General features: G+C 49.3%; 2 protein-coding genes across 12 annotated transcripts in view; one reads left to right on the forward strand and one right to left on the reverse strand.

Moving 5' to 3' along the window:
• NOTCH4 (notch receptor 4) overlaps positions 1 to 27,705 on the reverse strand; it is a 151,716-nt gene that overhangs the window by 31,039 nt on the left and 92,972 nt on the right. For 10 of the 11 annotated variants that reach the window (XM_082206992.1, XM_082206997.1, XM_082206999.1 and 7 more), the window contains 5 exons: positions 9,119 to 9,194; positions 6,040 to 6,308; positions 4,052 to 4,390; positions 3,318 to 3,370; positions 2,819 to 2,888 (listed from right to left, as the gene is read on the reverse strand). In XM_082206992.1, coding sequence (XP_082063118.1) covers positions 2,819 to 2,888; positions 3,318 to 3,370; positions 4,052 to 4,390; positions 6,040 to 6,308; positions 9,119 to 9,194 — 807 coding nt within the window. Of the gene's footprint in view, positions 1 to 2,818; positions 2,889 to 3,317; positions 3,371 to 4,051; positions 4,391 to 6,039; positions 6,309 to 9,118; positions 9,195 to 11,079; positions 11,368 to 27,705 lie in introns of those variants that run through there. The other variant, XM_082207001.1, reaches the window with a different exon arrangement.
• LOC309523403 (uncharacterized protein) lies at positions 15,985 to 25,990 on the forward strand. Its single transcript, XM_082207172.1, has 4 exons — positions 15,985 to 16,119; positions 17,460 to 18,177; positions 21,407 to 21,503; positions 23,006 to 25,990. The coding sequence occupies exons 2-4, from the start codon at positions 17,482 to 17,484 to the stop codon at positions 24,232 to 24,234; spliced, it is 2,022 nt and encodes a 673-aa protein (XP_082063298.1). The 5' UTR covers positions 15,985 to 16,119; positions 17,460 to 17,481; the 3' UTR covers positions 24,235 to 25,990.

The following is a 27,705-nucleotide window of genomic DNA, read 5'->3' on the forward strand; positions in this document are numbered from 1 at the left end:
CCTCTGTCGTCCCCTTCTCCTTGTGCCCTCCATCTTTCCCAACATCAGGGGGGTCTTTTCCAGGGAGGCTTCTCTTCTCATGAGGTGGCCAAAGTATTGGAGCCTCAGCTTCAGGATCTGTCCTTCCAGTGAGCACTCAGGGCTGATTTCCTTCAGAATGGAGAGGTTTGATCTTCTTGCAGTCCATGGGACTCTCAAGAGTCTCCTCCAGCACCATAATTCAAAAGCACCAATTCTTCGGCGATCAGCCTTCTTTATGGTCCAGCTCTCACTTCCATACATCACTACTGGGAAAACCATAGCTTTAACTATACGGACCTTTGTCGGCAAGGTGATGTCTCTGCTTTTTAGGATGCTGTCTAGGTTTGTCCTTGCTTTTCTCCCAAGAAGCAGGCGTCTTTTAATTTTGTGACTGCTGTCACCATCTGCAGTGATCATGGAGCCCAAGAAAGTAAAATCTCTCACTGCCTCTAGTCCAACCCCCTGCAAAACAGGAATGTCAGCTAAATGGCTGTCCAGCCTCTGCTTAAAAACCTCCAAGAAAGGGGAGTCCACCCACTTCTGAGGGAGATGGATCCACTGTGGAACAGCTCTTAGCGTCAGAAAGTTCTTCCTGATGTTTAGTCAGAATCTCTTTTCTTGGAGTTGAAGCCTTTGTTTTTATCCTACCCTTTGGAGCAGGAAAAAACAGCTCCATCTTCGATGTGACATATTTGAAGACGGCTATCATATTTCCTCTCAGTCTCCTCTTTCCCAGGCTAAACATACCCAGTTCCCCCATCTGTTCCTCATAAGCCTTGGTTTCCAGGTCATATTGGTTCCCTCTGTCAGTGTTGACAGCACTGTGGTGATTTCACAGAATGTTCATAAACAGTCCGGATTCTGAAAGGGGTGGAGGGAGCTCAAACTGCATACAATAGGTCAGAGTCAATTAAGTCTTACTCAGAGTAGACCCGCTGAACTTAACAGAACTAACTTGCCGTGCACATTTATTTCAGGGGGTCTATTCTGATTAAAGGGACATGGGTGTCGCTGTGGGTTAAACCAGCCTAGGACTTGCCGATCAGAAGGTCAGCAGTTTGAATCCCCGCCACGGGGTGAGCTTCCGTTGCTCAGTCCCTGCTCCTGCCAACCTAGCAGTTCGAAAGCACGTCAAAGTGCAAGTAGATAAATAGGTACCGCTCTGGTGGGAAGGTAAATGGCGTTTCTGTGTGCTGATCTGGTTCGCCAGAAGCAGCTTAGTCATGCTGGCCACATGACCCGAAAACTGTACGCCGGCTCCCTCGGCCAGTAAAGCGAGATGAGTGCCAAAACCCAAAGTCGGGGTTTTACTCTGATTAAAGTTTAATTGAATACCACCCATCAGATAAGGAGCCGGTCATCTGCTTGTCACCTTCCTTCCTATGAAGGTGACAACAAACTATGGTAGGGCTCATAGCTCATAGCTCAGTGGTGCAGCACATGCACAAGACCCCAGGCTCAGTTCTTGCATCGCTAGATAACAGAGCCACCAGTGGTCTGATGCAGTCAGCACACAGCGGCTTCTGTGGATATTTGGGCTGCCCTAGGGTCCTGAAGTTTGCAAACAACATTCTCAACAGCGTCAGCAACAGGATGTTGACAAACAGTGCAACCGCTGTCAGGGAAGTGAGAGGTCAATGTGGCTGGGGAACATCCCTACTTAATGCTAAACCACGTGTGCTTGCTGTTTCTCAGCTCAGAAGGCTCTCGCCAACCCATCACAGGGTGTCTCTGCGGATTCTGGTTCTCAGGCGGCCGTTAGGCAAGTCGCTTTCCTTTGATAGCCAGACAGCTCCTTTTACGCCTAATTCAGGAAGCTGGGAGCTTCCTGGTTTCCTTGTTTACCCATTAAGAGGCTGGCAGGGCAGGATCGGTAGCTTTTTAATGAGATTATGATGCTATCTGTTTTATTTCTGATCCCTTTCCTAACATGGCATTTGCTCCCCCCCCCCTTTTGATGTTGCCGCCAAATCACCAAGACTGTGTGTCCCATGAGCATTCAGCTGCTCCCCTGAGATCTATCCTTGGTCAGTTCAGAACCCATCACACAATACCACTGCTCCCCCCCCCCTTACTTCATAAACAATTATTTCATAAAACTGATACAGTGCAAGAAAGAAAACCCCTCAAAACATTTTACAAAACCGTTTGAGCACTGCGACTTTTCCTCAGGGTGAGGGAAAGGGCCAATCTTTGAACACAGAAGGTTCAATTGCTATTACAGAAGTATCTCGCAAGACGAATGCCTCGCAAGACGAAAAACGCGCAAGACGAAAGAGTTTTCTGTTTTTTGAGTTGTTCCGCAAGACGAATTTCCCTATGGGCTTGCTTCACAAGACGAAACGTCTTGCGAGTTCTTGCAAGTTTGTTTCCTTTTTCTTAAAGCCACTAAGCCGTTAATAGCCGCTAAGCCGTTAAGCCGCTAATAGCCGTGCTTCGCAAGACGAAAAAAACGCAAGACAAAGAGACTCGCGGAACGGATTAATTTCGTCTTGTGAGGCACCACTGTATCTCGGAGTGGGGTGGGGTGGAATGTTCCATTTCTGAAATCTGGAGAGCTACTGCCAGTCAGTGTAGACAGTATGGGGCTAGAAGACTGACTTGGTCTAAGGCAACCTATGGTTGGTTGGTTGGTTTTTAATGTGGGGGGGACCACAGCTTGGGTAGAACATCTGTGTTGCATGCAGACAGTCCCAGGCTCAATTCCCGACATCTCCAGGGAGGGCTGGGACTGTCCCCTGCCTTGAAACCTTGAAAAGCTGCCAAAGATGGCGGTGGGAACATGCTGGTACCTCACCTGTCCAACCCGGCAGGCAGTGGCAAGTATATGATGCCACCCCATCCTGGCAGGTTCCCCCGTTGCGGCACTGATGCCCATAGGCGCCGACTCCATGGGGCTTGAGGGGGCTTGAGCCCCCTCAAAAAAATTTTTGGGGGGGCTCAGCCCCCCCAATAATCTCGGGCGCCCTTGCCGCCGTCCCCCGCCTCCTCCCCACCTGCTCCCTCCCCAGCCAGCCAGCCAGCCGCGCGCCCTAGCTGGAGAGCCCCGGCCGTCCCCCGCGAGAACAGGGGAATCCCCGGGGGCGGGGGCTTCTGCCTCTAGCCCCAGGTTTCCCGCATATCAGCTGTTCCGGAGCTGATTAATAGGCAGCAGCACGCTCTCCCCTATTCGCTCACGAGGGGGCGGCGCCACTTTATTTGCATATTCATGAGCTTATTTGCATATTCATGAGCTTGTTTACATTTCACGAGCTTTCCCGGGCCCCCCCAATATTTTTTATAAGTCCGCGTCCCTGCTGATGCCCAATGCAGTCGTCTGGGTTCACCTCACAGTATTGACCTGTGTAGCCTAGAGGGGGGAGAAAACAAATTCATGGAGGATTCTCTGGGAAGGTGGACAGGCCTTGGTTCTGATGCAACAGGGCCCTCCTCAGGTACTTGTGCGAAAGCAGGCCTACGGCCACCATTTGCTCTTGGCGGCCATCTTAGATGGTAACTACCTGCAGGGCCGCATGAACCATTAAGCAAAATAAGCCAATGCTTAGGGAGTTTTCCATTTAATAATAATAATAATAATAATAACACCTGGGGCGTCCTGCACCCCCTTCTTCTGTCCCTGGGTAGACTTTAAAGCCAATAGTATATATGCTGGTAGTTGCCCAGAGGGCCTGGGGAAACCCAGTCAGATGGGCGGGGTACAAATAATAAATTATTCTTATTGTTGCTTCACACTTCACATTCTGTCTCCCAACATTAGGGGAGAGCGTGAGTAAAAATGAACATATTAGTGAAAACAGCACACACAAAAGACATTACTTTAGGGTAAAACCGCTTGCAGAGTTGAGTGCAATTCACAATAATGAATTTCCACGTGCATTTCTTAAAAAAAAACAACCCTCCGAAATTGCTGCAAAAACATGGAGAATTGAATCAAAGCTTGGACAAATGAGCACTGAAATTTAGAGATCCTTCTACTCCAAATCCAGACAGAATCCACGGATTGGGTTTATCAACCTCGCCTGTTTCTTACCTGGGGGACACAGGCAGCCATGGTATCTTTCATCAACAGGGTGGCAGGTGCTACCGTGGAGGCAGATCTCCGGGGAACAGGGTCCCAGACGGTACTGGCAGAGCGGACCCGTAGAACTGGGTGGGCAAACGCAACGGAACGAGCCAATGTTATTAATACAGCTGCCTCCGTTGAGGCAGGGGTGAGGGTCCCCAAAGCACTCGTTGACGTCGTGCTGGCAAGTGTGCCCTTCGAAGCCTGGCCGGCACTGGCAAACGATGACCGGGTAGGTGATGACGCAAGTCCCGCCGTTGGCGCAGGGATTCGCCGGGCAGAAGTCCATCAGCTGGCAGTTTTTCCCTGGAAGCAAAGCCAAACGCCTAAGCCAATCTTGTTTCCCAGCTTTTTCCTCCCCTCTGGCTCTCACAAGAATGTAAGGTTAAAGGTCAATGCAATTCAGCATCCTGTTTCCGACAGTAGTCGCCCAGATGGCTTTCAAAGGAAACACGGCGTCGGAAGTGCCGCAGCAGAGATCATACTTTCCGCAGCTAAAGGGTTAACTCTGTTCTTTGTTACAGCTAACAGGCTAAGAGCGGGAGGTGAGAAGGAAATGACAACCCCAAACTGCTGCCCCGGGAGGTGTTAGGGTGGAGAAAGTTGGCACGCCCCACCCCCACCTCCAGCCAGTGCCCATGTAGACAGAGGGTGAAGGTGTTGCTTAGCCGCCAGGCAAAGTGGCATGATCTTCCCTGAAGTAAGGTGTGCTTTGATTGGCTGTGTAGTTCTATGGGAGCTTTCCTCTGTATGTTTGGTTGAATGTCTCCCTGTGACGTGCAAGGCCTGAATTAAAGAGAACAAAACCTCTCTGTTCCTTTCTCCTCAGATTATACACTGTTTCTGTTAGGATTTATTTTCTCTGTGGACTCCGTCTGTCTTATTAAGTGACTTTGCTAACTCTCAGAAGCAGGGCAATAGTCCTCCCTGGCCCATGCAGCAACTGGCATTCCATGATAGACTAGCTCTGAATATGGAGTCTCTCTTCATGTTATCATTAACCATGTTATTATGATAGTCCTATGCTACATAATTATGTCCGTCCGTCCTTCCGACATTTTCTTCTGGAGGAAGAGCCACATCTTAATGCTTTGTCTCAGGTTTAATCCTCAGCATCTCCAGGGAGGGCTGGGGAAAATCCCTTTAAACACTGTGACAATATGTTCCCAACACTGAGATATGGCCATCCTTTGAAATTCCTACTTGCCTACATTTTACAAGGCCATTCTCCATCCCAGTAGCATGTACAAGAATGCATATATACTTGGGTCAAAGTCCAAGAATGCATGTACTTAAACATGCATCTATTATTGAAAACAACCTGCGAAAAGGCAGAACCGCCTTGCAAAATTACGTACAGTCAAACCTTGGTTGTCGAATCTGTTCGACAACCAAGGATCAGAGGGCAGTTGGCAAAGTCAGTGGAGGGGAAAAAAAACTTCCTGGAAGCCGTTTGGTTTCCGAAAATCATTTGGAAACCAAGGATCAGAGGGCGGTTGGCAAAGTCAATGGAGGGGGGGGGACTTCCTGGAAGCCGTTTGGTTTCCGAAAATCATTTGAAAACCAGAGCAGTTACTTCCAGGTTTTTGGTGTTCGGGAGCTGAGGTTTGACAGTATTTTGGGGGGAAATTGCATACAAAAATGCGTAAGCTAAGAGAAATTAGCGCTTTTAGGAGGAACTTAAAAAGGAAAAAAAAGAATTGCAAGCTGATGTGGAATTGTGGGTAGCTGAATTTAAGACTGGAGAAATGATAAAATGAGAGAAACCGAAATTGATACATTCACCCTTATAGCGCATCCTTGACTGTGAGTTGCACCAAGCTAAATTCTACTCAAGAGCATTGGGATTAATGGACCTAAGCTAATCGCGTCTGTTGATTACAGTGGGCCTACCCTGAGTTGATTTCCCAAACAGAAGCCACAAGTGTGTGTGTGTGTGTCTTTCTTTGCCATACCTGTCCACCCTGGCAAGCACTGGCATCGATACTCTTTCCCGGAGAGCCAGTGGCACGTCCCCCCATGTTGGCAGGGAGAAGGGAAACAGGGGTCTCCAACCACTCCCTGGCATTCCTCCCCAGTGAAACCCGGAGGGCACAGGCACGTGTAGGCCGGGGCGTTTGGGGGAAGAAGGGCCGTGAGGGAGCAGGTGCCCCTGTTCTGGCAGCGCCCAGGTGTGCAGGGGTCCACAAATTGGCATGTCTCTCCCACGTAGCCGGCGAGGCACCTGGCAAGGCAAGAAGAGGAAGAAGAAAAGTTAGAGAAAGGATAAACTTCCCTAAAGCACCAAAAGCTCTAGTGTAGCCTGAGTCCGAGCTATATAGCTGCCAGACAGTCATTTGTTTTGGGTGCTGAGAGTTGTTAGGAGACCACTATTCCCTTCAATTCCCAGAGGAGATGACCTTTAAACCACTCTGGATAGAAGAAAAATTAGTAAGGAAAGATAATAAGAATATATAGATGACTTGAGAAGACTGTAGAATGCAAAGATTAATGTAAATTGTATAATGTGGAGGAAATCGAGTGGGGGTGGAGGGAAGCGGGAGGAGGGGGAAAAGAATAATATGATGGATTGAGGAAATATATATGTAAAAGTATGGGGGGATGGGGAGGAAATGGTGTTGGCTTTGGTACATTTGTAATGTAATATGTGAAAATCAATCAATCAATCAATAAATAACCAACCAACCACTCTGGGAACTGTAGCTCTGGGAGGAGAAAGCAAATGGAAAACTGCTTGGAGCTGGGTTTTCTAGGCACAGCAAAAGCTGAAGTATAGACAAGCCCTGAGAAGAAATAGGATTTGTTGTTGTTGTTTTAAATATCTAAAGGCCTGTCACAAAGTTTGTGATTTCTCCTGCTCAGGAGGGTAAGACTTGAACCAATGGATTCAAGCTCCAAAAAAGGAGATTCCGACTAAACATCAGGAAGAGCTGGTGGAGAACTGGTGGACTCTGCTTCACTGGAGATTTCAGAGATGAGTTTGGGTGGCCATCTGTCATGGATGCTTCAGTTGAGATCCCTGCGTTGCAGGAAGTTGAACTAGATGACTCTCAGGGTCATAGAATCATAGAATCATAGAATCATAGAGTTGGAAGAGACCACAAGGGCCATCGAGTCCAACCCCCTGCCAAGCAGGAAACACCATCAGAGCACTCCTGACATATGGTTGTCAAGCCTCTGCTTAAAGACCTCCAAAGCAGGAGACTCCACCACACTCCTTGGCAGCAAATTCCACTGTCAAACAGCTCTTACTGTCAGGAAGTTCTTCCTAATGTTTAGGTGGAATCTTCTTTCTTGTAGTTCGGATCCATTGCTCCGAACTATGGAACAGTGGAATTTGCTGCCAAGGAGTGTGGTGGAGTCTCCTACTTTGGAGGTCTTTAAGCAGAGGCTTGACAACCATATGTCAGGAGTGCTCTGATGGTGTTTTCTGCTTGGCAGGGTCCCTTGAAGCTCGACAAATTCCGTGTTTCTATTATTCTCTTAGGGGAAAAGGTGGCCTCTTGATAAAAATCACAGAACTGTAGAGCTGGAAGGGACCACCAGGATCATCGAGTCCAACCCCTGGCGATGCAGGGATATCTTTTCCTAACGTTTTGACATGTTTAACAAACTACAGTTCCCAGCATTCCTTGAGGGAACCCATGACTGCTTTAAATGTATGGTGTTGATGCAGCCACATGCAGTGGTACCTCAGGTTAAGAACTTAATTTGTTCTAGAGAACCGTTCTTAACCTGAAACTGTTCTTAACCTGAGGTACCACTTTAGCTAATGAGGCCTCCCGCTGCCACTGCGCCACCACCACACAATTTCTGTTCTCATCCTGAAGCAAAGTTCTTAACCTGAGGTACTATTTGTGGGTTAGTGGAGTCTGTAAACTGAAGCATATGTAACCTGAAGCATCTGTAACCCGAGGTACCACTGTATTCAAAAAAGGAACCTTGGAGGTCATAATATGCTTAATGTCGGTTCAGGACTTGCTTTCAATATCAGAGCTCAGTCCCTGGCAGAGGGGCAGGAAGGAACATGAAACCTTGAGTGACTCTGAGCCTGTGCAGATTACCTGCTCGGCGCTCACTGGATGACATTGAATCCAATTACTATCTCGGGGTGGGGGACATTGTTGGGGGGTAGCCTCTGTGGTGGGGGCTGAATCCTGGGTCGTTTGCACTAGATGTTGGCGGGGGTGGGGGGGAACTGGATCTGTCCGTTGGGCAGCATCCTTATCTCCCCCACTCCCTATGGGGCAAGTTTGACAGTCGACTGGGCAGGGCAGAACCGGTTCCCTGAGCTCCTGGCAGTGGAGCTGTTGTAAATTGTTAGGAGAGAAAGGGGAAAGTCGGTGCAGTGCAAACGCATTCTCAAAAGTGCCAGATTAGCTCTGCCGGTTTATACTGCGCTGACCTCAGTACGGCCTTGCCCCTCTCCTTCCTGGTAATGGACAGGAACTCCACCACTGGGGAAGCCCGAAAACCAGTGCAGCCCCACCCTCCTGCTGTCCACCTGCCTGTCAATCACCTGATGTCGCAGTGGCATCAAATGAAATCGAACGAAGCCAGGGGTACAGTCCAGGCTTCTGAGCCCAGAATACCTCGTTGGCACCCGCACAGCTCAGAGTTTGGCAGTAAGAGCCAGCTTTCATTTACCCCTCCCTGCCCACTGCAAAATCCAGCCTAAATTTGCATTCAGTGTCTATAAACAGCCCTATGCAAACTCTAGGTGGTGTTTTGGGCTCAGAGTCTTTTGAGTACCTAGCAAAACGCCGCCGGCTGCTTCTCAGCCTAGTCTACATCGCAGGGCTGTCATGATGGCAAAAGGAGGTGGCGTAGGAAATGCTGTGTTACATCACCCTGGGCTAATTAGAGGAAGGGCTGGTGGGAGGGGGATAAAAGAGTAACGAAGGCTGAGTCATCCTTTGCATAGTTCGTTTCTAAGAAAGGGAACACCATCCTACAAAAATGTACTCTCTCCCGGGATAGTTTCAACTCCCAGACACATTATTTATTTCCTTAGTGTGAATCCCAAAAACTTACAGGCAGGAGAAAGTCCCATTGGTGTGACTCAAACAGATGCCTCCATTCTTGCAGGGAACCTGGTTGCAAGACAGACCTGGCCAGGAGAGAAAACAGAACAACGAGATGGTTCAAGTCCATGGGATTAATTCATATAAACAACAGAGTTGTCGTGAATCTGTTTCTGGGCTGTGCCATTTTAGGCTCAGCATGATCAAATACTCTTCCAGAATTTTTAAAATATTCCTGCACTTAGAATACTAGCATGCCAGGGGGGCAGTTTCAAACACAGTCTTTCTCCCTGAGATGCTGGATTTCTACACCCGGGGATTTTTATTTGGTTTTATTGGTATGGAACAACATACAGTTGCCTCTACCTGTAGTTTAAAGCAGTGCAGCCTGGAAACAGGCTAACCCAGGGGTCAGCAAACTTTTTCAGCAGCGGGCCGGTCCACTGTCCCTCAGACCTTGTGGGGGGCCGGACTATATTTTGAAAAAAATAAATAATGAACGAATTCCTATGCCCCACAAATAACCCAGAGATGCATTTTAAATAAAAGCACACATTCTACTCATGTAAAAACACCAGGCAGGCCCCACAAATAACCCAGAGATGCATTTTAAATAAAAGCACACATTCTACTCATGTAAAAACATGCTGATTCCCAGACCGTCTGTGGGCTGGATTTAGAAAGCGATTGGGCTAGATCCGGCCCCTGGGCCTTAGTTTGCCTACCCATGGGATAACCGCTTCTTTTGCTGCTTTGCATGAAAACTCACACAAAGGGAGAGAGCACGGCTGTGGGATAGAGCACATGGATTGAGGGTAGATGGCCCTGGGTTCAGCTGTTAGTATCTCAAAGGATATGAAACAGCAGGAGCTGTCACTGGTTACACACAGTAACCTGATTCACAGCTCCTTTGCCACAATTCCAGTTCTTCAATTCATGCTTTCTACGTCAGGGAGGAAGAACCTGCGGTATTCCAGAGCATGTTGCTGAACTCCAGCTCTCATCAGCCTCAGCCAGCATGGCCAGTGGTCAGAGATGATGGCGAATTGCAGTCCATAATATATCCAAGGGGCTACAAGTCCCCCTCCCAGTTTGCTTTACATATACCTATCCAATGAGCAGTAGTGATGTATGGAAGTGAAAGCTGGACCATAAAGAAGGCTGATCAGCCAAGAATGGATGCTTTTGAATTATGGTGCTGGAGGAGACTCTTGAGAGTCCCATGGACTGCAGGAAGATCAAACCTATCCATTCTGAAGGAAATCAGCCCTGAGTGCTCACTGGAAGTACAGATCCTGAAGCTGAGGCTCCAATACTTTGGCCACCTTATGAGAAGAGAAGACTCCCTGGAAAAGACCCTGATGCTGGGAAAGATGGAGGGCACAAGGAGAAAGGGATGACAGAGGACAAGATGGTTGGACAGTGTTCTCGAAGCTACCAGCATGAGTTTGTCCAAACTGTGGGAGGCAGTGGAAGACAGAAGTGCCTGGCCTGCTCTGGTCCATGGGGTCACGAAGAGTCGGACACAACTAAACGACTAAACAACAACATCCAATGAGCAAACCTAAGTGTGGTTTTGCACATATATGTGTGCAGTGTGTCCACACGTACAAACATGCAAATGGAAAGAGTTATGCATACACAAATAAGCCACACGGTGCTCTGAAGAGCCACATCAACTGCATACAAAAATGTATAAATAAACGGTGCCTCTGGTTGCCAACGTTTCAGCCCTTCTCTGCAGCTGTGCGCCTCTCACGGCAGCTGGATCTGGAGAAATTCAGCAGTTGATAGCATCACTCTCTGTACCAAGACGAACACTGAGCATTGCTGTGGTCGGATCAGATTGCTGGCAAAGGCACAGTTGCATAGATGGGCTGAGAAGTTGGGAACTTTCCCCGGCTGAAATTCAGCGAGGATGAAGGATTGAACCCCTTCCACCTGCCACAGGTTGGCTAACTTAATACTCACCTCGAGCGAGTGGAATCAAGGCCAGCAGCAGCAAGCGATCCATCCTGTTTGAAGACCACCCTACAGACCCCCCCCCCGCAACTTCCCTTCCTATCCGTCCAGAAGTGAGCTCAGAAGGCAGAACCCAGGCGTCTAGGGAAGGGTGTCAAAAAGCGAAGCCAAGATTGCAGGACAGAACCGGATCAAGAGGTGTCCCTTGGGTGCCCCCCACCCACAGAGCCCCCCATATCTGCAGATGGGCTGTACGGCTATGCAATGGATTTCTCCCTGTCACCCCCCACCCCCACCCTGCTTAAAGAACGAGGGACATCCTGCCGTCTCTGTACTCCATTGTCAAAGGTTTCCTGCCCCACACAATGCATGGGAGGAGAAAGGTTTCCTGTTACCCAGGGAACTCTCGTCAACATGCAAACAGGGTGGGGAGAATATGGGGCGGCGGGGGGGGGGGTGAGAGGACAACCCTGGAGGGGGCACTGCACCCAAAAGAACATGGCACTGTCGACTAAGGCATTAGAGGACTTGCTGCGACCGTGTGCTGAGAAGAAAGGGAGGCCAACACGACTGCACCTCACTGCCAGGCAAGAAAACTCTTCCCATCATGGCCAAACGTTGCACAAAAGCTGAAGCAATTTGGTTTTGATGCAAGACAGCCAAGTTCGAATTCCAGCCCTCTAGTGCAGTTGTTGTTGTTTAGTCGTTTAGTCGTGTCCAACTCTTCGTGACCCCATAGACCAGAGCAGGTGGGAGTCCTGTCGTGACAGTCTTCAATAAAGACCAAGCCTACTGGCTGCTGTTTTGCTCTGGTATTCCTGGCTGGTTTTTTTGTCTAAGGGAGCCCTCAGATTTCAGTTCAATGTCCCATCTAGTCCAGCATCCTGTTCAATGGGCAAACAGGTGGCTCTGGAAAACTCTCCAGCAAGACCTAAGCACAAGAGCATTCTCTCTCTCTCCCCCCCCCCCCCCGTGGTCCACAGGATTCAGATGCATCCCTGCCTCCAACAATGGAGGCAGCCATCATGGCTGATAACCATTGATAGCCTTAAGGTAAAGGTAAAGGGACCCCTGACCATTAGGTCCAGGCGTGGCCGACTCTGGGGTTGCGGCGCTCATCTTGCTTTACTGGCTGAGGGACAGCTTCCGGGTCATGTGGCCAGCATGACTAAGCCACTTCTGGCGAACCAGAGCAGCGCACGGAAACGCCATTTACCTTCCTGCCTGAGTGGTACCTATTTATCTACTTGCACTTTGATGTGCTTTCGAACTGCTAGGTTGGCAGGAGCAAGGACCGAGCAATGGGAGATCACCCCGTCGCGGGGATTCGAACCGCCGACTTTCTGATCGGCAAGTCCTAGGCTCTGTGGTTTAACCCACAGCGCCACCCATTTCCCTTTTATTGATACCCTTACTCTTCATGAATTTGCCCAGTCCTCTTTTAAAGACATCCAAGTTCATCACTGCCTCCTGCGGGAGTGAGTTCCACAATTTAACTATGCCCTGCATGAAGAAGTATTTATTTTCTTTTATCTGAGCTTGTGGATAGAAGCTCCAGTCCTTTCTTGGAGACTTTTGCAGGGGAGTCTCCAGCTAAGGGATATCCTGCCATCTCATCTTCAGCTTGGGATGCTGTTGGGTTTCTTCCAGTGCAGCTTAGTCTAAGATAAACGAAAGACTTAGATAAACAGGATGAGCTTCGGAAGAGACCCACTATATCATTGTGATTTGAGGAAAAGCTGGAACTGTTGCAGGGGCAAGACAGATAGCATTGCAGACAAGCACCTTTGTTATTGAACTTCATGAAGCGGTTGAGCAGAGGGATGTATCACAAAGCATCTATTTTTATCCCCCCCCCTTTTTTTGGAACAGTTTTATTCGAGTTCGGGATTTTTACATGCGTTATATTATCTCCTTCCAATTTTTAAATTTCCTGTACAATTTTTTCCTCCCCCCCCCCATATCCATTGGAAGGGTTCAAACAATTGTCCTCAGCCATGCTCATGGGCATAGTGTCTTTAGTTTTCATCAAATGTCATTTGTTCCAGTAGTTTTTATCCACTGAAGGTAGGGGTTCCATCTGTTCTTTATTGTGGTGGACTTGATGTTGTTTCCTGTGACATGACTGCGACAATGTCTGACTGAATAAGTTCAAACAAATAACTATTCCATGCCTCTACTTTCCATTTTTCTAATCTTGAAGTTTCTTTTTTGAATCCTTTTCGTTTGTCGATACTCAATCTCTCATTGTAGCCATACCCTCTAATTTCTTCAAATTTATTCAAATTTAGCTTATTGTTTTTTTCTTCCAATATCATTCTATACGTTGCCCAGTCCCCTTTTGCATCTTTCCTTTTTACAGCCGTGGCTTCTATCGGAGAGGTCCACCAGGGGGCTTTAGGTTCCAACAACATCTTGTATTTCTCCTAGATCTTATAAAGAGATTTCCTGATTATATGTTTTAAAAAGCCCCTGTGCGCCTTTACCTTATTGTAAACAAAATATGCATGCCAGCAGAATCGGTTATCGAAAGCCTCTAGGTCTAGCAAATCTGTATCTTTGAGTATGATCCACTCCCTGATTGCAACTCCAGTCTTAGACTCCAACTCCCATCCACCAGCATGGATGATGGGAGTTGAGGCATTGAGGGGCAGGCAATATCTGGAGGGGCACGGGTTACCTATCTTTGGTCTGAGATATTGAAATACTCTGATGGCCTAGGGCATTGAATTTCAACTGGTCTCAAGTGGGTTACTACAGCAGCAGCAGCAGCGGCGGCGGCACACAAACGGAGTAAGCCCCATTAAACACCAATAAACTTCTGACTAGCCATGTAAACCACTGTACTGTAAGTTAATTGTTCAATGAATTCTTAACTGAGTGCCAGGCTTCGAAATTTCTAAAAATTGCATCCGTTGCTCCACCCACTGGTCACTACTGCCATGTGGCCCTTGGAAAGCTGACCATAAATGAATATGGCCCTCAGGCTGGAAATAGTTATCCATCCTGGAGCGCAATAAGGAGCCAGTCAGTCAAGCAAAATTGCTTTAGCAAAATTGCGGGTTAAGTACTTAATTCGTTCTAGAGGTCCGTTCTTAACCTGAAAGTGTTCTTAACCTGAACATAGGCGCCGACTCCATGGGGCTTGAGGGGGCTTGAGCCCCCTCAAAAAAATTTTTGGGGGGGCTCAGCCCCCCCAATAATCTCGGGCGCCCTTGCCGCCGTCCCCCGCCTCCTCCCCACCTGCTCCCTCCCCAGCCAGCCAGCCAGCCGCGCGCCCTAGCTGGAGAGCCCCGGCCGTCCCCCGCGAGAACAGGGGAATCCCCGGGGGCGGGGGCTTCTGCCTCTAGCCCCAGGTTTCCCGCATATCAGCTGTTCCGGAGCTGATTAATAGGCAGCAGCACGCTCTCCCCTATTCGCTCACGAGGGGGCGGCGCCACTTTATTTGCATATTCATGAGCTTATTTGCATATTCATGAGCTTGTTTACATTTCACGAGCTTTCCCGGGCCCCCCCAATATTTTTTATAAGTCCGCGTCCCTGAACCTGAAGCACCACTTTAGCTAATGGGGCCTCCTGCTGCCGCCGGAGCACAATTTCTGTTCTCATCCTGAAGCAAAGTTCTTAACCCGAGGTACTATTTCTGGATTAGCGGAGTCTGTAACCTGAAGCGTATGTAACCTGAAGTGTCTGTAACCCGAGGTATCATTCCTTCAGAACCCAACTCTCCTCAAATTTTTGCTTCTGAGCCTCCCTAGATATAGCAGGGAGCTGCTGCCTGTACAGTGGTACCTCAGGTTAAGTACTTAATTTGTTCTGGAGGTCTGTTCTTAACCTGAAACTGTTCTTAACCTGAAGCACCACTTTAGCTAATGGGGCCTCCTCCTGCTGCCGCGCCGCCACTGCGCAATTTCTGTTCTCATCCTGAAGCAAAGTTCTTAACCCGAGGTACTATTTTTGGGTTAGCGGAGTCTGTAACCTGAAGCGTATGTAACCTGAAGCGTATGTAACCCGAGGTACCACTGTATATTAATAAGGCTGCAACCTTATACAGTGGTACCTCTGGATGCGAAGGGGATCTGTTCCAGAGCCCCATTCACATCCTGAAGCAAATGCAACCTGTGTCTGCACATGCGCGGGTCACGATTCGCCGCTTCCGCGCATGCGAGTGGTGTCATTTTGAGCGTCTTCACATGCACTGCGGAGCGCAACCCGAAAGCGCTCAACCTGAAGCTACTTCAGCCCGAGGTACCACTGTATACCTTTACTTGAGAGTACGTCCCACTGAATTTAGCTCTGAGCAGCCCTGAACAAGAGTTGCCCTGTACATTATTTATTCTTCTGTTTATTGCTATTATTCCCGTTGTATTTACAGCCGGCATTTCCTCCAAGGGAATCCAGGTAGTTTACATGGCTCTCCCCCCATCTGCCCCGCCCTCCATTTCAATCTCACAACCACCCTGCGAGGTAGGTTGGGCCGAGCAAGGCATTTTCATCTTGCTCCCCCCCCGGGTCCTAGTCCACCACCCCAACACCTCGAAGCAACATCGTCTCCAGGCACTGCGGTCGTCTGCAAGGGATTCCCATTCTCTCCCCAGACAGACAGATGCCCCTAAGAAGGACACCGGTTTCACACAGACAAAACGCAGTGTCTCTGCTGTTGAAGGGCCATCTGTCATGGTTGCTGTAGTTGAGATCCCTTGCATTGCAAGGGGTTGGACTGGATGACCCTTTGGCCCCCTTCCGACGCGACAATTATATGAGTCTTCCCTTCTCTCTCTCTCTCCCCCTCCCTCAAGGGGTTAAGTGCAGCGAGCTTCGCGCGCCTAGAGAGGAGGGAAACCAGAGCCACGTGGCGAGGAAGGGAAGGGAAAGAGTGCGCAAAGAGATAGAAAAGCAGTGAGGTCACTTTCCTGCCCCACCTTCTCCCCTTCCTGGTGCGAAGCTTCCCTTTTGCACCGCCAGCTCTCCCTCCCCCCTTCCCATCATTTCCTTCTGCTGGGGACGGCAGGAGCCCGGAACGGTTTGCAAAGGCAGTGGAAGCAACAGGCGAGTGAATTAATAATAATAATAATAATAATAATAATAATAATAATAATAATAGGAGTCAGGATTCCTGGGAAGGAGAAGAGGGGTGGGAGGTGGGAATCCCAGTCTCCCAGGTGGACGCAGGCAGGCAGGCAGGCAGGAGTACCTAAGATGAAACGTGTTGGCTAACACACACACACACACACACACACACACACGTGTATGCTAACAGCAGCCTCCTTCTGCAGAATGTCTGCAAGCCTGGCGGCAGGAGCAGCTGCTTTGCAATGCAGAAGGTTTCCCCGTTTCAGGCGCGGAGTGAAGGCACAAAGTGCCCCCGCGCCCTCCCAGATCCAGGACACGCTCATAGCCCAGGAATCTGTGATCAGCATCACAGCCAAGCACAGACAAGCCCTTCCAGGAATGAGCAGCACCTGCGGTTGGTGCACTTGCCTTGCACGTAGAAGGCCTCCGTTCAGTCCCCAGCGGCAACTACAGGTTCAGCCTGAAAGCCTGGAGAAGCGCTGCCGGTCAGTGTTTTTGACAGCACTAAGCAGAGATGCCAGAAGGGGGAGAAATGGAGGCAGTGAGAGATTTTACTTTCTTGGGCTCCATGATCACTGCAGATGGTGACAGCAGCCACAAAATTAAAAGACGCCTGCTTCTTGGGAGAAAAGGAATGGCAAACCTAGACAGCATCTTAAAAAGTAGAGACATCACCTTGCCATCAAAGGTCCGTATCGTTAAAGCTGTGGTTTTCCCAGTAGTGATGTATGGAAGTGAGAGCTGGACCATAAAGAAGGCTGATCAGAGTTCAAGGATGTTTTCCAGCCCAGGGGGTGTGAAGCAGGGCAAGTGAGGGATGTGGCCTTCTTGGGAGACACCTGAGGGCCATGTACAGAAATCACATTGCTTCTCTTTTTACTCTTTCCCTCTTTTTCTGCTGTTCCCTGTGTTGAGTTTAAGATTGTAAGCTCCTTGGGGCAGGGACCTCTTGCACTCAGTGAAGTGCCATGCACAGGGACTTTGTCCTGGAAGATTCAATTGCTTTGTATTTTTAAAAACTTTTTTAATTGCTTTGGGATTGTTTTATTTCTTCATTTTAACTATGTGTGGATTTTATAACTTGATTTCATATTTGCAAACCACTTAAAAAGCCTTTTTGCCATACAAATGGATAAATAACATTAATTGCCGAAAGTCAATTTGTCTTCACAATGCGGCCTTAAGTGCACGTCCACATTCCCCAAATTGAGAAGCGACAGGGATGTGGTGCGTTCAAGGGAGATACTTATTTGGTCCAATCTTGCACCACTTTCCTTTTTTCTACTTAAACTCATCAAATTTCCTTTCCTGTCTAGGTGCCACGTGCCAGGAGTCAAAATGGAGGAGCGGGCCTCGCCAGGACCCACGTCGGTAAAGGGCATGCCAGGGAAAGAACTTTGCATTGTCCAAATTGGGACGAGCGCGGAAACGATTCTGCCTCGGGTTAAGCAAGAACCAGAGGATCGGGTGCAGGAGTTCTGGGAAGCCAGGAAGCAGGAATTTCTGAAGACGGCGGCACCGTCCTCGTATCCCGGGTGGGGAGACGCACTATTGCCTCGGCCCCCGACGGAGGAGAGCTCTGCAGGGACGAAGGACTCCTTCGAAGGGGCGTCGGACACTAAGCAGTGGTCCAGAGAAGAGGGTGTGGATCTGGCCCTGCTAGGCCTGAGCGGCAAGGAAGTCCACGAGGCTCATGAAAACGCAGACGCCTCTGTGGGAGTGAAGGAGGAGATCCCGGACGCAGACGCCCTCAACATGGAGATGTGCTGCCAGCGCTTCCGGCATTTCGGTTACCGGGAGGCCGAGGGTCCCCGCAAGGTCTTCTGCCAGCTCTGGGAGCTCTGCCGCCAGTGGCTGAAGCCGGAGAGACACACCAAGGAGCAGATCCTGGAGCTGGTGATCCTGGAGCAGTTCCTGATCATCCTGCCCCTGGAGATGCAGTGCTGGGTGCGAGAGAGGGGCCCGGAGACCGGCAACCAGGCCGTGGCCCTGGCGGAGGATTTCCTGTGGAGGCCGCAAAGGACGGAGCAGAAGGTGAGGGCAGATTGCTTGTAGAGCAGGAAGGGACCCCAGGAGGTCATCCAGCCCAACCCGCTGCTCAATGCGGGGTCAAACGTTTATTTATTGCTTGTATCCCACCTCTTACCCAAGGAGCTCAAGGGACACTGCAGATCTGAATTCGCTACTGAATACACACCAGGGTGGATTTGATTTAAATCAAATCAATTCAAATCACGATTTAAATCATTAGTCAGTAAGGCTTGGTTTAAAATATTTTTTTTTTACAGAAAGACTCATTCTTGCTGGTATAATCTTAATATTTACAACCAATCAGATGAAGGTTTCCTTTTTGGAATAATAAATTTTCAGAGTAGTTTTTACAGTTATATCAAAAATTACTGATTTGGTTATACTATTAAAAATACATAGACCAATAATTATGAGGTTTAATAAATAATAATAATAATAATAATAATAATAATAATAATAATAATAATAATAATTTATACCCCGCCCATCTGGCTGGGCTTCCCCAGCCATTATGGGCGGCCTCCAAAAAAATATTAAAATACTGTGATACATCAAACATTAAAAGATTCCCTAAACAGGGTTGCCTTCAGATGTCTTCTAAAAGTCTGGCAGTTGTTGTTCTCTTTGACATCTGGTGGGAGGGCGTTCCACAGGGCGGACGCCACTACTGAGAAGGCCCTCTGCCTGGTTCCCTGTAACTTCGCTTCTCCCCGTGAGGGAACCGCCAGAAGGCCCTCGGTGTTGGACCTCAGCATCCGGGCAGAATGATGGGGGTGGAGACGCTCCTTCGGATATACTGGACCGAGGCCATTTAGGGCTTTAAAGGTCAGCACCAACACTTTGAATTGTGCTCGGAAATCTACTGGGAGCCAATGAAGGTCTTTCAATACCGGTGTTATATGGTCTCGGCGGCCGCTCCCAGTCACCAGTCTGGCTGCCACGTTCTGGATTAGTTGTAGTTTCCGGGTCACCTTCAAAGGTAGCCCCACGTAGAGCGCATTGCAGTAGTCTAAGTGGGAGATAACCAGAGCATGCACCACTCTGGTGAGGCAGTCTGCAGGCAGATAGGGTCTCAGCCTGCATACCAGATGGAGCTGGTAAACAGCTGCCCTGGACACGAATTTGACCTGTGCCTCCATGGAAGTCCAAAATTACTCCCAGGCTGTGCACCTGGTCCTTCAGGGGCACAGTTACCCCATTTAGGACCAGGGAATCCTCCATACCTGCCCACCTCCTGTCCCCCCAAAACAGTACTTCTGTCTTGTCAAGATTCAATCTCAATCTGTTAGCCACCATCCATCCTCCAACCGCCTGCAGGCACTCACACAGGACCATCACCGCCTTCACTGGTTCTGATTTGAAAGAGAGGTAGAGCTGGGTATCATTCGCATACTGATGAACATCCAGCCCAAACCCCCTGATGATCTCTCCCAGTGGCTGCATGTAGATGTTGAAAACCATGGGGGAGAGGACAGAACCCTGAGGCACCCCACAAGTGAGAGCCCAGGGGTCTGAACACTCATCCCCCACCACCACTTTCTGAACACGGCCCAGGAGGAAGGAGTGGAACCACTGTATGACAGTGCCCCCAGCTCCCAGCCCCTCAAGACGGTCCAGAAGGATGCTATGGTCGATGGTATCGAACGCCGCTGAGAGATCCAGCAGAACTAGGAAACAGCTCTCACCTTTGTCCCTAGCCCGCCGGAGATCATCAGCCAGTGCGACCAAGGCAGTTTCAGTCCCATGATGAGGCCTGAATCCCTACTGGAAGGGATCCAGATGGTCCGCTTCTTCCAGGCGTGCCTGGAGTTGTTCAGCAACCACTCACTCAATCACCTTGCCCAAGAATGGAAGATTTGAGACTGGGCGATAGTTGGCCATCGTGGCCACATCTAAAGATGGTTTTTTAAGAAGCGGTTTAATAACCGCCTCTTTCAGCAGGTCTGGGAAGGCTCCCTCACGAAGGGAAGCATTCACCACCCCACGAAGCCCATCGCCCAGCCCTTCCCGGCTAAGCTTTTATAAGCCAGGATGGGCAAGGATCAAGGAGACAGGTGGTCGGTTTCACTCATCCAAGCAGCCTGTCCATATCCTTGGACGCAACAGATTGGAATTGATCCCACACAATTTGACTAGACTCTCCCGCCCCGGCGCTGCTCCCATGGTGGCGTCTACCTCTTCCCGAATCTGAATGCCAGGTGGTGCATGGCAGGAGCAGGGCCCTCAGGACACAGGGGAGTCCTCCTGGGCAGCACAGCAGTAGCAGTCCTTGTGAGGCCTGTCAGGCCCCGCCCTGAGCCAGGTGGTGAGTAGCAGGAGCAGGGCCTTCAGGCACTCACACAGGGGATCCTCCTGGGCAGCACAGCAGTAGCAGTCCTTGTGAGGCCTAACAGGTCCCGCCCTGGGCCAGGTGGTGAGTGGCAGGAGCAGGGCCCTCAGGCACTCACACAGGGGATCCTCCTGGGCAGCACAGCAGTAGCAGTCCTTGTGAGGCCTGTCAGGCCCCGCCCTGAGCCAGGTGGTGAGTAGCAGGAGCAGGGCCCTCAGGCACTCACACAGGGGATCCTCCTGGGCAGCACAGCAGTAGCAGTCCTTGTGAGGCCTGTCAGGCCCCGCCCTGAGCCAGGTGGTGAGTGGCAGGAGCAGGGCCCTCAGGCACTCACACAGGGGATCCTCCTGGGCAGCACAGCAGTAGCAGTCCTTGTGAGGCCTGTCAGGCCCCGCCCTGACCCAGGTGGTGAGTGGCAGGAGCAGGGCCCTTCTGCTGTACTTTATTGGAAGGTGAAAAATAATAATTTCCTCAATAACAGTTTAGACAATTTATTTAACTAGAACAATAACATAGCATATGTATCCATGTTTGTTAACTGATGTGGTTAAACAATTTTTAAAACAATACTTAGACTGAGTTATGGCACACATAAAAATCTTAAACAAATCCTTATTTCCTGATGAGTAGCCTTTGGACTATAATGTAACTTAAATAGAAAACTATCTTTAGAAAGATTTTTCCTCCGAAAGCGTTTTATTTTAAAAATCCGATTTAAATTTTTAAAAATCCGACTTTAAAAAAATATGATTTAAATAAAAAAAATCTGATTTTTTAATCTTTTTAAAAAATCATTGATTTTTCTCCACCCTGATACACACCAACATACATGTACATATTCCCATGGATTTCCAAACTCATTTAAAATAACATACTGCATATTGTCCTTATTTTTTTCCCCAGACAGTGGAGGATCTGGACAGTTCAGCTGCTGGTTCCCCCAAGTCGGAGCTGGATCCCTCAGACATTGTGAAGATTGAGCTGCCCATGGATGGTGATGGTGAGGAGACCCAAAGTGGGGTTTGGGGGGGAGGTGGGGTACAGGTGAGGACAGAGCCCTTTGACAAAAGATTGAAGCTGCTGGTCAGAGGTAGGGATGCCTCTGAAAATCAGTTGCTGGAAACCACAGGAAGGGACACGGTTTGGATATGTAATTCAAAACCTGTTTGAAGTCCATATCGCGATATCGGTTTCATAATTTTTGACCTTGCAATTTGTCACAAATCATAATGTTTGTGTGTGTTCTGCAAAAATTACAATATGGAAAAAACCATGAAGCCAGCCAACGCTTTTCTCGATTCCTACAGCCCCTGTTATTTAATTTTTTAAAAATTATTTATTTGGTTTTTCAAATTAAATTTTTTACAGAGATGTATATATCAAACATAAATCATAAAAATAAGATTCCAAGAAATCTCCTGGTCATTTCCTCCCGCATCTTTTGTGATGATCCAAATCTTTTACATCTCCATTGTGTCCAGGATTCATCCTTAGACTGCAAGATATATCCCAACCCTACTAATAATTTTAATGGCTTCCAATGGACTTTAAGATTAGTTATAAATTTTCCCCATTCCTTATTAAAATCTTGGTCTTCCTGATTTCTGATTCTTCTGGTCATTTTAGCCATTTCAGCATAATCCATCAACTTCATCTGTCATTCTTCTCTAGTAGGGACTTTATCTTCTTTCCATCTCTGGGCATACATCTGCAGCCTCTGTTAGCTCTGCCGGCTCAGCTCTCCCCCGACTCATGCAGGGGGGCAGCGGATCACAAGAGCAGACGCCAGCAGAAATCACAATGCAGGAAAAACTGTGAAGCCAGCCAGTTGCTCTACTTAGCTCAGTATACAGTGGTACCTCGGGTTAAGTACTTAATTCGTTCCGGAGGTCCGTTCTTAACCTGAAACTGTTCTTAACCTGAAGTACCACTTTAGCTAATGGGGCCTCCTGCTGCTGCCGCACCGCCAGAGCACGATTTCTGTTCTCATCCTGAACCAAGGTTCTTAACTTGAGGTACTATTTCTGGGTTAGCGGAGTCTGTGTCCTGAAGCGTCTGTAACCTGAAGCAATGTAACCTGAGGTACCACTGTATTGCGATGTTTAGCTGCTGATATAGCACATACAGTGGTACCTCGGGTTACATACGCTTCAGGTTACAGACTCTGCTAACTCAGAAATAGTACCTCGGGTTAAGAACTTTGCTTCAGGGTGAGAACAGAAATCGTGCAGCAGCAGTGGGAGGCCCCATTAGTTAAAGTGGTACCTCAGATTAAAAACAGTTTCAGGTTAAGAACGGACCTCCAGAACGAGTTAAATTCTTAACTCAAGATACCACTGTAGTTGAAAAGCAGATAGTGCCCAGCTCTACTTTTGCTCCAATCCTGCTTCCTGGTTTCCCACTGGGTTCTGGTTGGACACTGTGAGAACGAGACCCTAAGCTAGATGGGACATTGGCCTGACCCATCAGGCTCCTCTTAACCCCTTATTTGCGTTATTTCAGGAGTCAGTGACCAGCAGCAATATATCCTTGGGGGAGCAGCCGGCTTGGAGGAGGGGATGTACGGCCACGTGAGAAAGAAGGTGGTCTTGGGCCCCCGTCCGAAGACCCCAAAGGCACCGCCCAAGGAGAAGCCCCACAAGTGCCAGTACTGCGGGAAGATCTCTGACTGCCGCGCCCACCTGATCATCCACGAGCGGACGCACACGGGCGAGAAGCCGCACAAGTGCTCGGCCTGCGGCAAGTGCTTCACGCGGAAGGAGTCCCTCATCATCCACGAGCGCTTCCACACAGGCGAGAAGCCATACAAGTGCTCGGCCTGCGGCAAGACCTTCAGCGACAAGATCGGGCGGCTGATCCACGAGCGGACCCACACGGGCGAGCGGCCCTACAAGTGCCCCGAGTGCGGGAAGAGCTTCGGCACTCGCTGCAACCTCCTGCGCCACCGGAGGGTGCACACAGGGGAGAAGCCATACCGGTGTGCCGAGTGCGGCCAGAGCTTCCGCTACCGGCCGCAGCTGGTGATCCACGAGGGCAGCCACAAGGGGGAGAAGCCCTACAAGTGCCCCGAGTGCGGGGAGAGCTTCAGCCAGACGCGGCACCTGGTCATCCACAAGTGGACCCACACGGGGGAGAGGCCCCACAAGTGCGGTGTCTGCGGCAAGAGCTTCAACCAGAAATCGGACCTGGTCACGCACACCCGGACCCACACGGGCGAGAAGCCGTATGCCTGCTCCGAGTGCGGGAAGAGCTTCATCTCCAGCTGCCAGCTGAGGAAGCACGAGCGGATCCACACGGGCGAGAAGCCCTACCAGTGCGCCGAGTGCGGGAAGCGCTTCACCTACAGCTCGCACCTAACGACGCACAAGCGCACCCACACAGGGGAGAAGCCCTACCAGTGCGCCGACTGCGGCAAGTGCTTCATCTCCAGCTCGCACTTCACCGCCCACAAGCGCACCCACACGGGGGAGAAGCCCTTCCGCTGTGCGCACTGCGGGAACGGCTACATCCAGAGGTCACAGCTGGCCAAGCACGAGAGGTCCCACACGGGCGAGAAGCCCTATGCCTGCTCCGAGTGCGGGCAGAACTTCCGCTGGAGCCAAGGCCTCAAGAAACACATGCGGACGCACACGGGAGAGAAGCCCTACCAGTGCCCCAGGTGCGAGAAAACCTTCTCCAGCTCCTCCAACCTCTCCCGGCACCAGAAGATCCACGCCAGGGAGAAGCCGTAGCGGCAGCTTCGTGTCCGGATCCAGTGGTGGGATCGTGGGTGCGGTCGGGGGCAGGGATACCAAAGAAGGACATCCAAAACGCCCAGGGGTTCAGTCCTAGTGCTATATTCAAAGAAAGGTGCAGACTTCCAGCAAAGCAAGTGAATACAGTGGTACCTCGGGTTACAGACGCTTCAGGTTACAGACTGCGCTAACCCAGAAATAGTACCTCGGGTTAAGAACTTTACCTCAGGATGAGAACAGAAATTGCGTGGCGGCAGCGGGAGGCCCCATTAGCTAAAGTGGTACCTCAAGTTAAGAACATTTTCAGGTTAAGAACGGACCTCCAGAATGAATTAAGTTCTTAACCTGAGGTACCACTGTAAACATTATCTGAGCTCCTTGCTACAACAACTAATTGTGGGGTTATCTTGACTACCAAGATGGCGTCTGCAGGCCTTCCAGAACATGCCGCCTTTGGTTCAGCACACTGACAAGCAGTGCTCTCACCTCTCTGACACCTCACCCTGACAAAGCCTCTGGGGCTGCTGCAGCGAAAACCCGCTTTGAGGGACTTGTTTCTCTTCTCCCTGCCAAAAGGCACACTCTCCTCCAGCTGCCAGCTGCCCGGGAACTGCAAAGGAGGGGCACTCTGGCTCACAGAACCAGCAAGTGGAAGAAGGGCTGCTGGCTGGTTTTTTCTGGTATTGCTTTATGCCAGGTTTGGGGAACTTGTGGCCCTCTGGATGCAAGACTCCAGTTCCCATCATCCCCAGCCGATGCGGGCAATGGCCAGGAATGAAGGGAGCTGTGGTCCAGCAACACCTGGAGAGCTTTGGGTTCTGCCATTCTTGCTTTTGGAAGTAAGCCTAAGTAGACTCTGAATATGCAAGGATGAGGTTTCATGGTTCAAGTGTGTCATGGGCCAGCTTTGAGAATTTGCTTAATTGAAAGAGCCAGAAAACAAGTTCAGACGCAACACTATAGAAGAAGAGGAGTTTGGATTTGATATCCCGCTTTATCACTACCCGAATGAGTCTCAAAGCGGCTAACATTCTCCTTTCCCTTCATCCCCCACAACAAACACTCGGTGAGGTGAGTGGGGCTGAGAGACTTCAGAGAAGTGTGACTGGCCCAAGGTCACTCAGCAGCTGCATGTGGAGGAGCGGGGACGCGAACCCGGTTCCTCAGATTACGAGACTACCGCTCTTAACCACCACACCACACTGGCACTGTAGATTGGAATAAAATTCAGATGGAAAGGGAATTGAAATATTTAGGCTGCCATCCCAGCCCTGCCCACTGAATTCAGTGGGGCTTACTCCCAGGTGTGTTGAGTTAGGATCGCTGCTTCTGCAGGGCTGGTGTCTTAAAAAGGTTGGTGCTGGATTTCAAAAAGTAAACCTTGTTGGCAAGGAACGTGATGGGTTTGTTGGTTTTTAACAGCTCTGATGGATGTACACAACTGCTTTTAGGCACTGGGGAAGAGAGAATATTCTATTCCATTGTATTATAGAGGGATGTTTATCAGTTTGCCATTGGTGCGTAGCTACGTTATGGGCACATTTGTTTCTCGGCCACTGTGATCCACCCAAAGCAGAAGGCAATATGTATAAAGTCACAGCAGTTTAGATTTTAGCAACTATACTGACTGTAGGTATTGTGTTAAAACTAACTCCAGATCCTCATTAAATTCTAGCTGCTGTATCTCATGTGTAGTGGAATGTGCATTGCATTAAAAAATAAATGTCTTGCCCTTCCCCTCCGAGGAGCTCAAGGAGGTCTCCACCATTTCCTGCCCAACCCCAACATCCTGTAACAACCTGGTAAGGTGAATTAATTGAAAGCGTCAGGCCAAAAGCTGTTGTTCCAACAGTGGCCAACTGGTTGCCTCTGGGACGGTTGCGAGCAGGATGGGAACAGCTGACTCCCCACTTATGGCTCCCAGAAACTGGTATTTGGAGGCACTCAAAGGGATTTCTAGCTGAGATTCCGTGGTTCAGTTGTGTAATGGAGCACCACCATGCTCTGTTCTCCTGGGGTGCTATTTGCCAGAATTCTGCATGCCAGATAAGTCTGCTTTTCTCAGACAGAAATCCACCAAAATAAGCAGGTGAAGAGGTAAGGCTATGTAAGGTAAAGGTAAAGGACCCCTGGGCGGTTAAGTCCAGTCAAAGGAGACTATGGGGTTGCAGTGTACACACCACAGAGCCATAGCATACAGAGCATAACACAAAAACACAGGAAGAGCCCAGCTAGATCAGATCAAGGGCCTATCCAGCCCAGCCTCCTGCTTTCACAGAGGCAAACTAGATCCCTGTGGGAAGCTCACATATGCAGAACAACAAACCCCTGTGTTGCAAAACTTAACACTACAACCAATACAAGCAACACGCAGACCAGTATACTAGATAGCACTGTAATTCTTATTGCATTATATGTTGTTGTTGTTGTTGTTTAGTCGTTTAGTCGTGTCCGACTCCTCATGACCCCATGGACCAGAGCACGCCAGGCACTTCTGTCCTCCACTGCCTCCCGCAGTTTGATCAAACTCATGCTAGTAGCTTCAAGAACACCATCCAACCATCTCATTCTCTGTCGTCCCCTTCTCCTTGTGCCCTCCATCTTTCCCAACATCAGGGTCTTTTCCAGGGAGTCTTCTCTTCTCATGAGGTGGCCATAGTATTGGAGCCTCAGCTTCACGATCTGTCCTTCCAGTGAGCACTCAGGGCTGATTTCCTTAAGAATGGAGAGGTTTGATCTTCTTGCAGTCCATGGGACTCTCAAGAGTCTCCTCCAGCACCATAATTCAAAAGCATCAATTCTTCGGCGATCAGCCTTCTTTATGGTCCAGCTCTCACTTCCATACATCACTACTGGGAAAACCATGGCTTTTACTATACGGACCTTTGTTGGCAAGGTGATGTCTCTGCTTTTTAAGATGTTGTCTAGGTTTGCCATCGCCTTTCTCCCAAGGAGCAGGCGTCTTTTAATTTCGTGACTGCTGTCACCATCTGCACTGATCATGGAGCCCAAGAAGGTAAAATCTCTCACTGCCTCCATTTCTTCCCCTTCTATTTGCCAGGAGGTGATGGGCCCAGTGGCCATGATCTTCGTTTTTTTGATGTTGAGCTTCAGACCATATTTTGCGCTCTCCTCTTTCACCCTCATTAAAAGGTTCTTTAATTCCTCTTCACTTTCTGCCATCAAGGTTGTGTCATCTGCATACATGATTTAATAACAAAAACAAAATGTGTGCACTTGTCAATTCTCTAATATATTTGAAATCAATTGAACACACGTCTGTCAATCTTTGAAAGTCCGCAGAAGTATAATAAGTCTATGGTTGAAACAAAGTAATAGATGCTATACTGTGGGCTAAGTGGTAAAACTTTCTTTAGGCGTGCCAAAGTAGTAGGTGAATAACAACGGACAGTGATCCCGGATAATCTGACTGTTTCGCTGGAATCTTCTTCAGCACAACTAGAAAAG

Source organism: Podarcis vaucheri, assembly GCF_965113315.1.
Source record: "Podarcis vaucheri genome assembly, chromosome: 2".
In the NCBI taxonomy this organism is placed as follows: Eukaryota; Metazoa; Chordata; class Lepidosauria; order Squamata; family Lacertidae; genus Podarcis; species Podarcis vaucheri.

Coding starts and splice junctions, on each gene's coding strand:
- LOC309523403 (XM_082207172.1), top strand. CDS start 17,482: ATGGAGGAGCGGGCCTCGCCAGGACCCACGTCGGTAAAGGGCATGCCA. Junction 18,178..21,406: donor CGCAAAGGACGGAGCAGAAG/GTGAGGGCAGAT, acceptor TTTTTTCCCCAG/ACAGTGGAGGATCTGGACAG. Junction 21,504..23,005: donor GCTGCCCATGGATGGTGATG/GTGAGGAGACCC, acceptor GCGTTATTTCAG/GAGTCAGTGACCAGCAGCAA.